Source organism: Alligator sinensis, unplaced genomic scaffold (genome assembly GCF_000455745.1).
Source record: "Alligator sinensis unplaced genomic scaffold, ASM45574v1 scaffold20_2, whole genome shotgun sequence".
Lineage (NCBI taxonomy): Eukaryota > Metazoa > Chordata > Crocodylia > Alligatoridae > Alligator > Alligator sinensis.
This window is the reverse complement of record NW_005842012.1, coordinates 956,303-971,598: the sequence shown is the minus strand read 5'-3', so window position 1 is coordinate 971,598 and position 15,296 is coordinate 956,303. Positions and strand designations below refer to the sequence as shown.

The following is a 15,296-nucleotide window of genomic DNA, read 5'->3' as shown; positions in this document are numbered from 1 at the left end:
GCTGAACCAGTGGTGGCCTTTGCTCTTGCTCTGGTAGGCACATCTCATACATCTTCCTTCGTTTACGTGTACGCATTGTTCTCTGCATGGCAGGCACTTTGCTGGAAGCAGATCTCTTCAGTGGAGGATCATGGCGCGTAGCACAATAATACTGTTTGTGGACCATGTATGTTTCATGTCTGCTGAAAGTAATATTACAGGCTTCACATGTGGTCTTATTCGGATCACTTTCCCCATCTACTAATGGAGTACTGGGGTTTTTCACATCAGAAGGTTTTCCATTCATCTTCTCATCACTATTGCTTGCAGTTGCCAGCTTCTTAGCCTGGGCTGAAAAATCTTTTTCATGACCTTTACTATTTGGCCCAATCAAATCTAAAACATTAGAGGAGTTTATGCAAGATGTCTGCAGAAGCTGATTCTCTGGGTCAGAAGTGTGAGGAGTAGTGCTTAGAATATTTAGAGAGCTTTGACCATTGTTGGGACTTACAGCCTCTGGCATTTTTTCAGAAACACTGGAAAAATCTGGTGACTTTGCCATCTGCTGCCATCGGCTGCTGCAGTAATGTTTTTTGTGTACTAAATAGTTGTCCAAATTATTGAATGTTATGTTACATTCAAAACAGGTAGCCCCTTTTGGCATCAATGGACTGTAAATAACAGGAGGATAATTGCTACTTCCATGCCTCAGTCTTCGATGGACCAGTTCAGACATTTTGGCTAAGATCTCTGAAGCCTGAGGAACCACTGTGATATCCTGGGGAAAAGCAAACTGAGAAAGAAAAGGTCCCATTGGGAAAGACGGGCCAATATTAGGCTGAACTGGGGATGAAGCAAGTCTTGGGCTAGATGGTTCAGATTTTATTTTAGTATATGAAAAGCTCTGTTTATTTGTTACAGGCTGTGCTTCTGGCCTCTGGTTTGCAAGGAAAAGCGGAGTCTTTTTTTCACATTTGTCAAGCTCAGTGTCAGAACTTGCATCTTTAGTTTGCATTGTCTTTTGGCTTGGGGGAACTTCATTTCTGTTCAACAGGTCTGTTGCTGGTTGTAAAGTTTCTTCATTAGCACTTGGAGAGTGTTCAATGTCACTTTCTCGCTGTAGCTTGTTGCCAGAGATGTGTAGCTCCTGGTGCTGCAGCAGCTCTCTCTGAGTTTGGAAGCCAAAATGGCAATGATTGCATCTAAAGGCAGCTTGAGTAAGATGTGAGAACAGGTGCTGATGAAAGTTAATCACTGAATCTGCAGTGTAGGTACAAACTGTGCATTTCAAACTTGCACCAGGTGGGAGAAATTCTTCCATTTTTACTCCTGTTGAAAAGATAAATAAAACAACAATTAAAGTGATCACTTTCCCCTCATAAAGCATACCACAAAAAAACCCAAAAAACCAACCAACCACACTGAGACACATATGGGAACAAATCAGTTTCTTCTAGTGAAAATGTATGTACATTTTTACCAACTCTGTTAATGGATGAATCGGTTCAAAATCTTTCTGTACTCTGTTTTAAAAAAGGTTCTTAAAGTGATCCACTCTGACTATATATACTCCAAAATGGTTCCATTTCTATATTGAGTTCATCATTTCAAATAAGAAATGGAAAGCACTCAAGAATGCCCCAATTAATGAAGGCAAAACCAGGGAAAGGATAAAAATAGACTGAACCTTCTATAATTCAGGTTTAGAAATGACAGTTTCAGCTTGGAAGAAAACATAGTGTTCCATAAAGCAGGACTAGGTTATGAAATCCCAAAATACATAAAGATATAGATACAGACTTCAAGAAGCTTAGAGGTACATATTTTCTGTTCTTTGAACATAAGGGTGTCCATGTGACATAGGCCTCAGACTGAATGAGGAGCAGTAAGTCAGAAACAGAAAGCAGGCAGCAGCACGTGTCTAGCGATTTGCACCACTGATGGCCAATTGCCTGCTTGCATGAGGTCAACTGCTTATCTGGGAAAGAAAACCTCCAATCAAAATAAGTATGAGAACAGTAGCATATCTGAACCTATCTTTGGTGAGAATGTAAATGTGATTAAGTGTGTCCTGAAGCTGAAAGTTCCAACAACACTTCGAACAAGCTTTAGTTAAAGTGCCCCTGCTGCCATTTTTCAGTACAGAGAGGCTGATACATGTGATGGTGGAATCTGCCAGATTGTGGTAATTACCACGCTCCAGCAGACTTGATTAATCAAGTCTGCTCCGATGCGCTGTAATTACAGTGTGTCAGAATAGCCTCCTTGTGCATGTATAGGTACCCTAAGAGCTCTGTGGTGACATTTTAATTTGGGCTATAGAGACTCATACTTTCAGAAATGGAGGGCACTGCTTCAAGCTTGGTGTTGGTCAGGTTGCTATATGGTAATCATATATGTGGGTTTTTTCCAGGATATGACCTCCTGCAGTCCTCAAATGCAGGCTTCTTCTGAAAACCCCAGGTGCAACTCAGTACCTAAGCTGCATTAGACCAGGTGTTCCTCCTGTGAAACTGTAAAATGTAGATAATCCCTTTCTAACCTCCACAAAACTAATGAGATCCACTGGGAGTCCTGGAGTATATAAGTCACCTACCCAGACACAAGTAACTGCTGCCTTCACTAGACAGCCAAGTTACTCACTCCTGCCTGACAGTGCAGCCTTACTTAAACAAAAAACTTTGTAGGTCTTGCAGGAAATCCAAAAATGAGTATTCTGTGTATTTACTACTTATGATTTTCCCAAAGTAGTAACTTGTACAGATCAAACAAAATTTTAACAGAACGTGCACAGGAGCTTTAAAGTGGATCATTTTTCCCTGCTAGATTTCACCTTTCTAATTACAGATGTCTGAGCTGCTCCTTCTACAAATGGAGAAGTAATATCCCCATGTTATAAGAAGGGAAACTAAGGTTTGGAGATTGTGGCATGGACCAAGAGTATGGTGATAGTCAGTTGGCATAACACTACAGATATTCTGAATTCCTACCTTATGCTTTAACTAACTAAACCTGTCAAAGGGCCAAGTGACAACTGCTTAAATACTTTAAGCAATTTAAAGACTGTATGTGGGCAGGGGTTGGACAGGATGACCTTCTAGGTCTCTCCCAGCTCTATGATTCTAATCCAGACCAATGAACAAACAGTGACTTGGATTTCTGTAAATCCAGGGTTCAGAAAAGGCAGTACTAGTAGGTTAGAACAGTGACACAGGTAGATGAGAAATATATGGACTATAACACAGGCCAGAAAGGAAAGACATTTCAAGAGTACACACTTCCTGCTCTTGAAATACTTTTTTAAGTGTAAAAATTCACTGAAGATGATGAAGATTGTAGTGGTTAATATTTAAGGAATAGCTAGATTTAGAGGGGAATGTATGACACTTACCACTGTGAGAATTTAGGTGAATTTCCAGCGCTCTTGCATTAGAAAAACTTTTGGTGCACTGTGGAAAGGGGCAGATACTGGATATCTGATGAGCACTATCTTCATTTTCCTCTGACAGCTGTGTCCCCTCTCTTTGCCTCCCACTGCAGTAGTACATGAGATGGGCCTGCAAATTCCGCTCACTTCGATACCAAATGCCACAGGATTTGCATGGGAATATATCCTCTATGAGCAAATATAACCAGGTGCAGGTTAGCCACAGTGCATTCAGTTCCAACCAATTAACACAGCAGGCTTAATTCCTTTAACTTTGCCATTAAATAAATATTTATTTAATAAATAGTGCAGCTATGGGTTTATTAAGATGTCTGCAAGTTAGAGATCCAGCAAGAATGACAATGTCTTTGTTTAACAGGGTAAAATTAATTAATAAAATAGTGAATTTTTATAAATACACTTCCAGAAGATTTTACCACTCCCAAATCTATTTTTGGGGTAGAAATGCATATCAGATTTAAGTATTACCCTCTTATACAAGATATCACCATGAAAAAATGTATTAATTTATGCCTTAGAATCATGTGCTTATTTTTTTTTTTTTTTGCACATGCATCAAGCTTTGGAGCAGCAGGCTCTCACAGAAAAATGTGTGCTCTAATTCAACCACAATTTTATTAGCCTGTGGAAAGGTGTCACTAGGTAAGATTCTGTTGCTTGGGATAGGCATGAAGTTAAACTAGATGATCATAATGGTCCCTGGTGGTCATAAAACATGAATTCAGTACTTATCACTCTAACCCACAAGCTCATGCTTTTTTGTTCCCTGGATTCTTGTTATTACTAATATTAGAAGTTAAATTTTCTAATGTACAGTGCCCTCTTATTGTTGGTTAATCCTTATTGTTCCACTTCCTACCATGCAAAAGAGATATTTCTAGGAATAATATTTTATAATTATGCGTTGCCTGTCATCCCAATGGATTCTGCAGTATGCAATATGCGGCATCGCTGAAGTAGAACCACTACTGATTGGAAGCCAGCAACCAACTGGTTGCACAGCACGTTTCCCAATAACAGAGAAGTTATTTTGACCAAATACACTGAGTTAATCCTTTACGCTCTTAAGAAAACTGACTTGGAATCTTTAATGTTTACACATAGCAGATAGGGCCTTCGGTTTTCAACTTCCTTGTAGAAAGGCCTCCACAATATGCATTCTGTTTATATATCTCAGAAAGACGAAACACATACTTGATCTTGTTGTGAGCTGAGCCTACTGTTGGCAGTTAGGCTGGGGTGAAATTCTGACCTTATGGAATCCCCATTTAACTCCATAAAGCTAGGATTTTTGCCCTATATAGTTTAAAGCTGAGATTAGGGCTAACATTTTCAAAAGAGATCAGTGATTTTGGTTGGCTCAGTCTGTGGGCACAACATGCTTAATTAGACTTGATTTTCAGAGAGATACTGCTTTAAAGACTGACTCCAAAAACACACTCCTTTGAAATCTTGGCCTTAGACTCTTAAGACATCTGGAGTTTATAGTCTATTTGTCATTATTTGTGTTAACTATATTTAGCTTTAAACATTGATTTCAATGCGACTACTTGAGAAGCAAGGTATTTCTCAGCGTGAGTAAGGGCATCATAATCTAATTCACGGATAAGGACAATTAACTCCTTGTTTCATGAGCAGATGCCTCTGTAGGGGCAATCTAAATTTGCATTCCTTACTGTGCTGCCATTATGCACTGCAAATGCTTGTCTGCTTTTCTGTGTGTGATCACCGGGGTTTCTTTCAGCACTATCAGTTTCTGTGCTCATCTTTCCTATAGAATAACTGTGACTTATTTAATAGGATACTAAATATTCTAACAAACCCTGATATTAAAAACACTTTACCAGAGGTGAGAGAAATTTGGAATTTCATTCCTGTGTGAAAGCTGACATTTCAACATTTGTTTTGTCTTGAAAAAGGACCAAAAGAAAGGGGGCTAACATTTACCATAGAATAGAATTTCCCTGCCCCTTCCCCCCAAATCCAAAAAAAGGATTCAGAAATACTGAAACAAGTTTTTATATTTTTTTTTTAGAATAAAAAATGAAATATGTCTACATTTTCAGATCATCTATGTTTTACTTTGATTGGCTACACTGCATTTCTCTTATCTTATGGAAGATGTATTCCAGCTACAATGATGTACCCAATTATATGATTCCCATAATACACCACGTAGAGGAAATGCATTGTGATAGATGCATTTTGTTATAAGAGATGCAACTGTCTAGGTGGAGTACTTTATAAAAGAGAATAAGTTGGAACTATGGGAATGTCTACATAGCTGAAGGCGGCACTGTTCAATATTGCCCAGTGCAGGTCTGGGTATGCTCACTCCCACAATGGAAGCAGCATTAGATGTGTTCACAGGACGAATCTCCCAAACTGCCTGAATGCATATCCATTGCTTCCAGTTTAGGAGCTAGTACATGCAGAGCTATATCACTGATCTCTGCATGGTACTGTTTTGCACTGTGTAGACATACCTTAAAATTCCCAAAAGGCAATATGCCACTGGCAAAAGTAGCTTACTATATATATATATATATATATATATATACTGATGCAGAGCTATATCACTGATCTCTGCATGGTACTGTTTTGCACTGTGTAGACATACCTTAAAATTCCCAAAAGGCAATATGCCACTGGCAAAAGCAGCTTACTATATATATATATATATATATATATTAACTGATTACAAATGAATTTTGGGGGAACTCACTACTGACTTAAAAAAATATATATTTTCCTCTGCATTGAAACAGGTTAAATGACATATTTTACTTTGATTTTCCTGACAGAAAATTGAAATAACTTGGCAAAATCGAAATTTTCCTCTAAAAAAAAATCTATTTTGTGTAAACTACACCTTCCTTCAGAAAATTATTCTGACTGAAAATTCCCAAGCAGCAGTACTTTATAGCATTTTTAATAAGAATCCTAATTCACAATCATCCATTTCCAGGAAGAAGATGATCTTGCTTTGTTTTCCCTGATCTTTTAGCATGGTACTGCTACTGCCCTCTTTTCAAGGGGTGTTTTTTTAGTATGTTATTTCCTTTAGAAATATATTCAAAATAAATTTATGGCTAGTATAATTGCTTTCATACATAGTAAACAACAAGAAAGAAAAAAAGATTATTAACAAAAACACTTTAATTAGGCCTGAAGAAACAGCACTGAATGTGCTTGGACTGCTCAAGAGTCAGGTGCTACGTAACCTGGAGCAGGGTGGCAATAGGTGGGCCTACACAATTTTGGTTTCATCCAACCCTGAAATACCGAGTTCAGTTTTCTCATTGTGGGCTGTCAGTTCTTTATTACGCAGTATTTGTAAACCACCAATAGCACACAGAAGTGCTACAACAAGGGGGCAGAAAGGATTGATTTGGCAAGAAAGAGCTAAATATGTATAACAGGGTTAGGTGATGACTGAGAAGGAACATGATAGCAGCTACCAAATATCTGAATGGTGTCAAGAGGGAGAGGATGAGGAACCAGGGTTTTACAAGGGGCAGAAACAGCCCCTATGTTGAAATGTCCCAATTCAGGAAAGTTCTTAGAACTCTTTGCATCATTCCCTATTCAGGACAGTATAAAGCAGATACTTAAGCTTAAACATATGCTTAGGTTTTATCAGTGCATAAAATGTATGTGTAAGCACCCGTCATTATCAGAGTTATATTAATAAACTGAGGTTATGCTAAGGAAAATTTTCCTAGCAATGCACTCTACTGAAGAGGTGCCTGACCTTTTCAGCCCACTGGCTGGATGAGCAGTACTAGATCAATCCACTGGTCAGATCTGGAGCACAGTGCAGCTATGTGGGAATGGCCTGGCAGGGGTTCAATTGTGCACAGCTGCACTGGTTCTCGCTAGGCTATTTCTGCATGGCTGCATCAAATTCTGGTGCAATCCAGTTCTATGGGAATGGGGCCCAATCCCTCTGTGCAGGGTCGGTTCAGCTGGGGCTGATACAGCCACGTGGGGCTTGAAAATCTAGTGGAGGGGGAGCAGTGACAGTGGTAATTGCTACTGCTCCTCCACCGCCAAAGTTTTGGGCCTTCCAGAGAGACCCGTAGACCAGATTCCCTGGCTCCATGGGCCAGATTTGTCCCATGGACCAGGGGTTGGACACCCCTGCTGTAATGCATTTCAAAGCAGCCTCTAACATGAAGTGCCAGAAATATAAAATTAAACTGGAAAAATGTTAGAAACTACACTGTAAGGAACTATCCTGTACTGATGGGAGGAGGGTAGACAAGCAAGCTAACAGGTGTTTCATGTTTAGTTTTTATGACTCTATAAGTCTGCCAGCTGTGGGAACAGATTTACAAAGCTTATATATGAGGGAGGGTCAAAAACTCCAGGTGAGGTTGCTACAGAGTGTAGTTAGCATGCTAGTTGTTCAAATTTATTTCTGCTGCTTCACAACAACAGACATAAAACCATAGTAGAGTACTCAGCACTTACTGTTCACAATAGCTGTAGGTAAAATAGATGCCATAGCAGCTTGCTGAGGGAGCAACTGTATTGAATCCAGCAGACGTGCAGGATACATCCCTTCTGTAAGAGTCATCTGACTGGCAGCTTGTAGCCTTGAGTCAAAATCTACAACAAAGGCAATTAGCTCTTCACCCTCGGAGATGGCCTTGGTCGTGGTACACCACAGCTGTCCCCCTATACGAAAAATGCAAACAGAATGATTTAATTAGGAACATAGATCTCCAGAAGAACTTAACACTTGGGTACTGCATCTTTACGCTCTCTTCTACCTGGAGAGGGTTACTTGTGGGGAGGAGGCAGAAAACTGTTGCTTTTTAATGTTCCATTTCCATTAGTGGACGAATTATCAAAATACTGTTTAGGGAGAAAGTGATTACAATATACAATCAATTGTGTTAAGGAATACTCACTCTAATTCCTCCCTTTGTGTCCTAGAAGACTGGCATTACCAGAACTCAGATACAGGCAAAATGATTTTAGCTGCCAGTTTTCCAGATTTTGCTTTTTATTGCAGTTCCTTTATATTTTGTTGTGACAGTTTTTTGTTTTATTTCACATGCCCCATCCCTAGCAGAATTAAAAACAAACAGCTGTAAAGAAGAAATCAAATTTCCTCATAAGGTCGTTTTCCCTCTTTATGTTTGCCACCATCTTTCCCTGAAAAATCTTTCCTTATGTAATATTCTTCATAACATGACTGTTTTATCTCTTCTTACACTGACTGAACTTCCTGAAAAGAAGATATGCCAAAGATCTGTTTCATAAAGGCTTATTCAAATAAAGGTTTGTTTAAAAGCAGGAGGAGGGGGGAGAAACTTTCATCAAACAGTAAGATACACTATAGCTCTGTGCTGCAAATGTCACGTGCAGTGCATTAAAAAGAAAATTAACTATGCGAGTACATCTACTAATGTATTTGAATGCGATAGTGAATGCTCATTTATTTAACATGTTTAGACAGGCAAAGCACTTACATTGTGTTATCTACTCTCTCAGGCCTAGATACATATCCAATACAGTTATGCCTGAAATAATGTTGCATACTTTATATGTTATAAAGCTTTTTTTCCCCCAGGTTTTGTATATATAGCAAAATCTATATGTTGTATTCATTAAGCAAGCAAAAACTGTACTCATTTTGATAAGTAATATTGCTGTGTTTATCTTTCAGCATAACTGCCTTTTCAACTGCACTTCATTTTTTTCCCCTCAAAGAGATTATAGTTTTAAAACAACTTGTTGCAAAAATCTGGTGGAGGAGATAACAACAGTGTATGATATGCCACAGCTAAATGGAAGAATTAGGACATTGTTTTAGAGAAATCTTGGACAATTAATTAAATCAGTCTATTAGCTTTCAAAGATGAGCAAACAAAACAGCATCAGTGACAATGTGTTTCAGTGGAAAAATAAAGCTGAGCTTCCAGACCTCAAAGTGGTGTAAAAGTTTCAAAGCAGGAAAGTGTCTTTGCATTTACCCCTTGGCTTTGCAGCAGTTTTAGGTAGCTACACAGTTTACCAACCATTGCTTGAAATAGGACATTATGGTTTGTTATCCAGAGCAAGGGCACTAAACAATGGAAAACCGAGCAATTATTTCTAAACACTAAGAAGATGAAAAGCAGAGACAGCATCATGATTGTCTCTTCAAATCCAGAATCCTTATGACCAATTAAGAATTTGAACATTTAAAGAGAAATGGCTGGCTTATCTCATACTGGTGTAAATCCATTGGTGTCACTGGTGTTGCACCATTTTAGAACTGGGTGAAGAGAACCAGGCCATCGTATGCTCTATTTTCTCACACACAACATGTACCTTTAAAAAAGTCTACTTGCTGGAAATTGGAGTGTTCATTGTGTGCAAGAAATATGGTAAGAGCAGTTTCTGCTGGTTACTGAAAAAAGTGGAAGTAAAGTCTCCATGTGATGTACAGGGAGCAAAATGATGAACAGGCTTAGCTCCCTAGTTCTGCTACTCAGTTACTTACTACAAGGAAATATCTTGTTATGCTTTGTTTTCCTTTAATAAACAAAGTGTATATCTTTTTCCATGGTGCACTGTACATGAGAAAATACAATATTTAGTCAGGCTTGTAGATATAACATTTGTGATCTGGACAAGTTACAGTTTGAATATCTAGCATCCAGCTACCCTGTTTTACCCTGTTTTATAGACACAATATAAACGTTACTGGTGAAAGAAGCATGGCCTTCCTTTTATTTCATCACACTTCTGTTTTATTCTTATCTACACAGGAATTCTGTAATATAATGGAAAGAAACAGTGTACTATTAATACAGTGTACCTTTAATACAGCATAAGATTTTGCATGGTAGTCTTATTATGATATGCATTTCTTATGAAAATAAAGATGCACCACAATAAATGAACCAACTGTGACATTCTTTCCCCAGCAGATATCTCATCATGTTGTATCCCTGGGGAAAAAGAAAAGTGCAGTTGATTACAAGGTCTCCAGCTGTAATCAGTCTAGATCAAACTCCTTGCATGCCCTACTAAAAGGCTGTCTCAGTATCCTTGCGTCAGGACTCTTTAGAGCCATTAGGGTTCTGGCTGAAGGATTAGACCATTATTTCTACAGTTATTCTTTCATTTCCTTATTGGAAAAAGAATGTTTAGGAAATCAATTTTGATGGGCAACAATGAATGCGTGTATACAAGTAGTTTGTTCTCAGTATTTTGCCTTTACAGCATAGTCCCATATTGTAGACGAACTCCCAGGCATGCAGCAAGAGTCATACAGCTTACTTTCCCTTAGAACTAAATGTATTTGCTTTGCTGTACTTTTCCTCCATAGGGATGTGGTTTTCCCCACTTGGCTTGTATGTTCTTGCCTATGATGGTACAGATGGTGGGTGGATCAGGACAGGTCTCTCTTGAACTCCCCAGGGCTACAGCATGTGAACAGACCCTTGTGCCATGACTGCAATCATGCTGGCCTTTATGAGGGCTGTGAAAATAGAGATGGAGAAACCACCTTGTTCCCCTTCTCCTACTTCATATTTTTATACACTTGCAATGATAACAGTCCAGTCTTCAAATACCTGGAGGGCATTTATAGAGAGGATGGAGCTGGACTTTTCTCTGTAGCTGTAGGGAACAGGACTAGGAGTAATGGCCTCAAGCTGCAGCAGAGGAAATTTAGGTTGGAGATTATGAGGAACTTCCTGATTATGGGTAGTCAAACATTGGAACAGCTTAGCTAGAGAAGTTGTGGAACATCCATCCCTGAAAATGTTTAAGAGGACAGCCACGTGGCTGGGATGGTTTAGTCCAGGACAATCCTGCATTGAGCAGGGGGCTGGACTAGATGATCTTGTGAAGTCCCTTCTAGCCCTACTTTCCTATGATCTGGGGTTTGGCAGAGGCAAGAGGTCTGTATTATCATAATTCAAAGAAGCTCAAGTTGAGGACTCCACTGTTATGATGTTATAGAAACACAAAATAGGATGATTGATCTCTGTCCCAAATAACTTGCAATTTAAGTTTAAGACAAAAGACAGCAGATAGCAATAGACAGACAATGAGGAGAAGGAGAAAATGAGATGATATTGATCAGCATGATAGTGCAGAGGCAGAAAAGGATCTTGGAATCATTATTGATGCCAAAATGAACATGAGCCGACAGTGTGGGGACGCGGTCAGGAAGGCCAACCGCACCTTGTCATGCATCCACAGATGCATCTCAAGTAAGTCCAAGGAGGTGATCCTCCCCCTCTATGAGGCACTGGTCAGGCTGCAGTTGGAGTACTGTGTCCAGTTCTGGGCACCGCACTTCAGGAGGGAAGTGGACAGCATTGAGAGGGTCCAGAGCAGGGCCATCCGCATGATCAGGGGGCAGCAGGGCAGGTCCTAAGAGGAGAGGCTAAGGGACCTGAACCTGTTCAGCCTCCACAAGAGAAGGCTGAGGTGGGATCTAGTGTCCTGTTACAAACTAGTCAGGGGGGACCAGCAGGCACTGGGGGAGTCCCTGTTCCCCCCAGCACTACCAGGAGTGACTAGAAATAACGGTCACAAGCTGGCAGAGGGTAGATTCAGGCTAGACATCAGAAGGCGCTACTTCACAGTCAGGGTGGCTAGGATCTGGAACCAACTTCCAAGAGAAGTGGTCCTGGCTCCTACCCTGGGGGTCTTTAAGAGGAGGCTGGATGAACACCTTGCTGGGGTCGTTTGACCCCAGTGCTCTTTCCTGCCATGGCAGGGGGTCGGACTTGATGATCTGTCAAGGTCCCTTCTGACCCTACAAACTATGAAACTAAACTATAAACTATGACAGGCAGGGACCTTTACCTATCAGCAGCCTTATCATGGTCAAGATATCTGTACACAGCACAGCTTTAGGGAAGGGTTTGTGGAGGGGAATAGTAAGACAGCTTTGCAAATATTTGTAGGGAGCTTTTCCCATGTGTTAGGAACAATGGAGGAGAGAGTAGGCAGATGTTTGAAACATACTTAGGTAGATTTACAATGCTCAATTACAGAAGACCTTGTGCTGGTACAAGTCAATATGGATAGGTTAAGGTTAACAGGCCTATGTGATATTGCTCCAGATGGTAGGATTATTTTGCTGAAACATTTTTTTTGTCAAAAAATGCCATTTGTTTGAAATCAAAACTTCTAGAGCATGTACTAGTTTAGAGGAGGCTTTCACTGGGAAAATCTCCTCTAGTCCAAGATGGAATTTCTCATCAAAACTAGAGTAAGGGAGAGATCCCCGCCTTGGAATACCAAAGTCCACTGGAATGTGGGGGGAGCAGCAGACAAGCCAAATCCTGTATTTACTAGGATGAAAGCAGCCAGCACACTCCTCAGGCGACAGATCCCCAGCCAAGCCTATGGAGAAGCAGTGAGCCCGTGCACCAAGGGTGTGCTCTGCTGCAGCAGCAGACCAGCTGCTGAAGCATAGCCGACATCCCCCAGGCTCTGCTCCCAGAACGGGGTTAGAACCCCAGCCTCACCTGGGCACAGGCTGCAGGCTGGGAAAAAGGCATGCAGCTGGCACAGGAAGTACCACATCAGGCATCAACAGGAACACTCAAGTAGAAAGGGGTGTGGTGTAGGGGAGGAGAAGACCCACGGAAGATCTGTAGACATCGTGACACACACTGGTCTCAGTCATCTCCCTCGCAAATCAGGTACCGCCTTCTGATACTTTTCTTATGGTTACATCAAGTCATGTTGAGCAAGATTTGAGAATGAGAGAGTGAGACATCCATTGAGCGTGTGGCACACAGGCCCCATCCTGATGTAGTTGCTCAGCTAGGGTCCCTGTGCAGTGGGAGATATGAATCCATGCTTTAAATCAGGCAGAAGAGGGATATGAATTAATGTCTTCTACAAGGGTTAATCAAAAGTAATGCCTCCTAATTTTTATCTCCTAAATAAGCCATGGCCATGGAAGGTGTTCTTGACTTCTTTCGTACCCAGGTCTAGATTTGATCCAGAGGTCCTGGAATTGAAAGTAAGATTTATAAGCCCATAAAATGATAGCAATGAAATCAACCAAAGAAGATACAATACACAGGCATTATGTAACAATATTAGTGAAGGCTACTTAAGTATTTATCTCACTTCTTTATTAGATCACATTGCAAAGAATTAGGAAAGCTTAGTTAATCAAAACAAGTTGGGCAAGTTGAAGAATATCATATTGTGCAAACTGGAGCAAAATAATACATTCCAATTGCATGGCATGATTTCTTTATCAAATGACATCAGGCACTGAAGCAGCTATCTGATACCTTCATAGCTTCCACCAAATGGAAAAGTTATTTTAAGATTCTGTTTTTGGTTTCTCTTATATTAGCAAATACAAGCAACAATTTTTGCTACCTAAAAATAAAAGACTGAGTAAAACAAGTCCTATGGAGAGGGAAAAGTAAGGCCCTGATGTTCCTGAAAAACTGTGGACTCACTGTTCTTTGTAATGTTTATGATCAAGATTCTTAGGCAAACAGATCTGGTTCCTAACAGGAAGCATATAAATCATACTCATAATTGCTGTCAAAACTGCAGTGAAGTGTACTGCAAGTTTCGATAATAAAGAATAGAGTCACAGTTCAAACTTGATTACATTTTGGAAATTCATGCTGCTCTTACAAGAATCAGTGGCCTTAAATATCTTCCTCTCCTGCCAAATTTTTCACTTGCACTTTTTATTATTTATGAAATCAGTGTCTGCACAATGTCATGCAGACCTCTGCTGATAAACTCTAATTAAGATTAAGACAAGCCTTTTGGAAAGGATCCCATCATTAGCAAACATGATAAACACAAAAATACTCCCTACTTGTCAACCAGGAGCAATTCAGTAACCTAACAGTATTATCTGTTGCTAGGCTACAGAGCTGACAAAGCTTCAATTATATTGTACAGCCATACCTATGGAGTACAGTATAAGCAAAATGTATCTAGTATAAAAGCATTTAACTTCATCCATGCTATCTGCAATTCATGGATTTTTCAATGGCAAAAATCAGGTTAATAATTACATAGTATGTTGGAAAAATCTCTGCGATGTGTTATGTTTGCACAATTTTTTCTAATTTATCTGTATGATTGATAGACATTTGCTTTGTAAAAATAATAAAATGCAAGCAATGGGAAACCACTAACAGACTACATCTGGGCTCATCAAGATATGAAACTAAGCTTAGTATTAAAAAATATAATAAATTGAAGCAATTAAGTCACATTTAGATGTGGTAATACTCTACCTTCAGCACTGAGGAAATGGATACGTACATTGTCTATAACTTTATTTTATGTAAGATGCACATTTAAGCATACAACAGAACCCTGCTTGACTTTTTTCAATGGCCTCATCATTTTCTTTGCCTATGACAATGAAGTCCATTTATGGCTTTTATAAATAATTCAGGCTTTATTTACCATCTTTTGTATCAATGATTTGCTCTTAAGGGTAACTTTAAAATGACAGAGCTATATGGTGCCACTGATTTATTTTTTTTAAACTGAGATCCCCATTGACTCTGATGGGGGAGTTCTGCTTAAAATCGATGGCACCATAACTCCTATGATTAAGTAACTGTTGCTCTTAATAGAACTGACTTTAAGAAACAAGTTACTAAAAATAATTTAACTTCCTTTTAACACAAAAGGTAATGGCTAAATGCAATGGAGTAATGGTTTCATGGAATTCAGTTCTTTTTTTAGACAGAAACAGCTTCATCATGCCAGTGCAGTTATCTTAACCCATTTGAAAGAGAACTGCATTAAAATATACACATAGGTACCATATTCCCCCTAAAGTATGAATAAAACTTTGTTTGCTGAACCACTTGATTCTGGATTTTTGATACATCACGTTTGTATA

At 39.5% G+C, this 15,296-nt stretch overlaps 1 protein-coding gene across 1 annotated transcript in view; it reads right to left on the bottom strand.

The window, feature by feature from the left end:
• Positions 1–15,296, bottom strand: part of ZFPM2 (zinc finger protein, FOG family member 2) — a 342,557-nt gene that overhangs the window by 2,187 nt on the left and 325,074 nt on the right. The window contains 3 exon segments of the mRNA XM_025202018.1: positions 2–1,308; positions 3,371–3,595; positions 7,904–8,110. Of these exon segments, the coding sequence (XP_025057803.1) occupies positions 2–1,308; positions 3,371–3,595; positions 7,904–8,110 (1,739 nt within the window).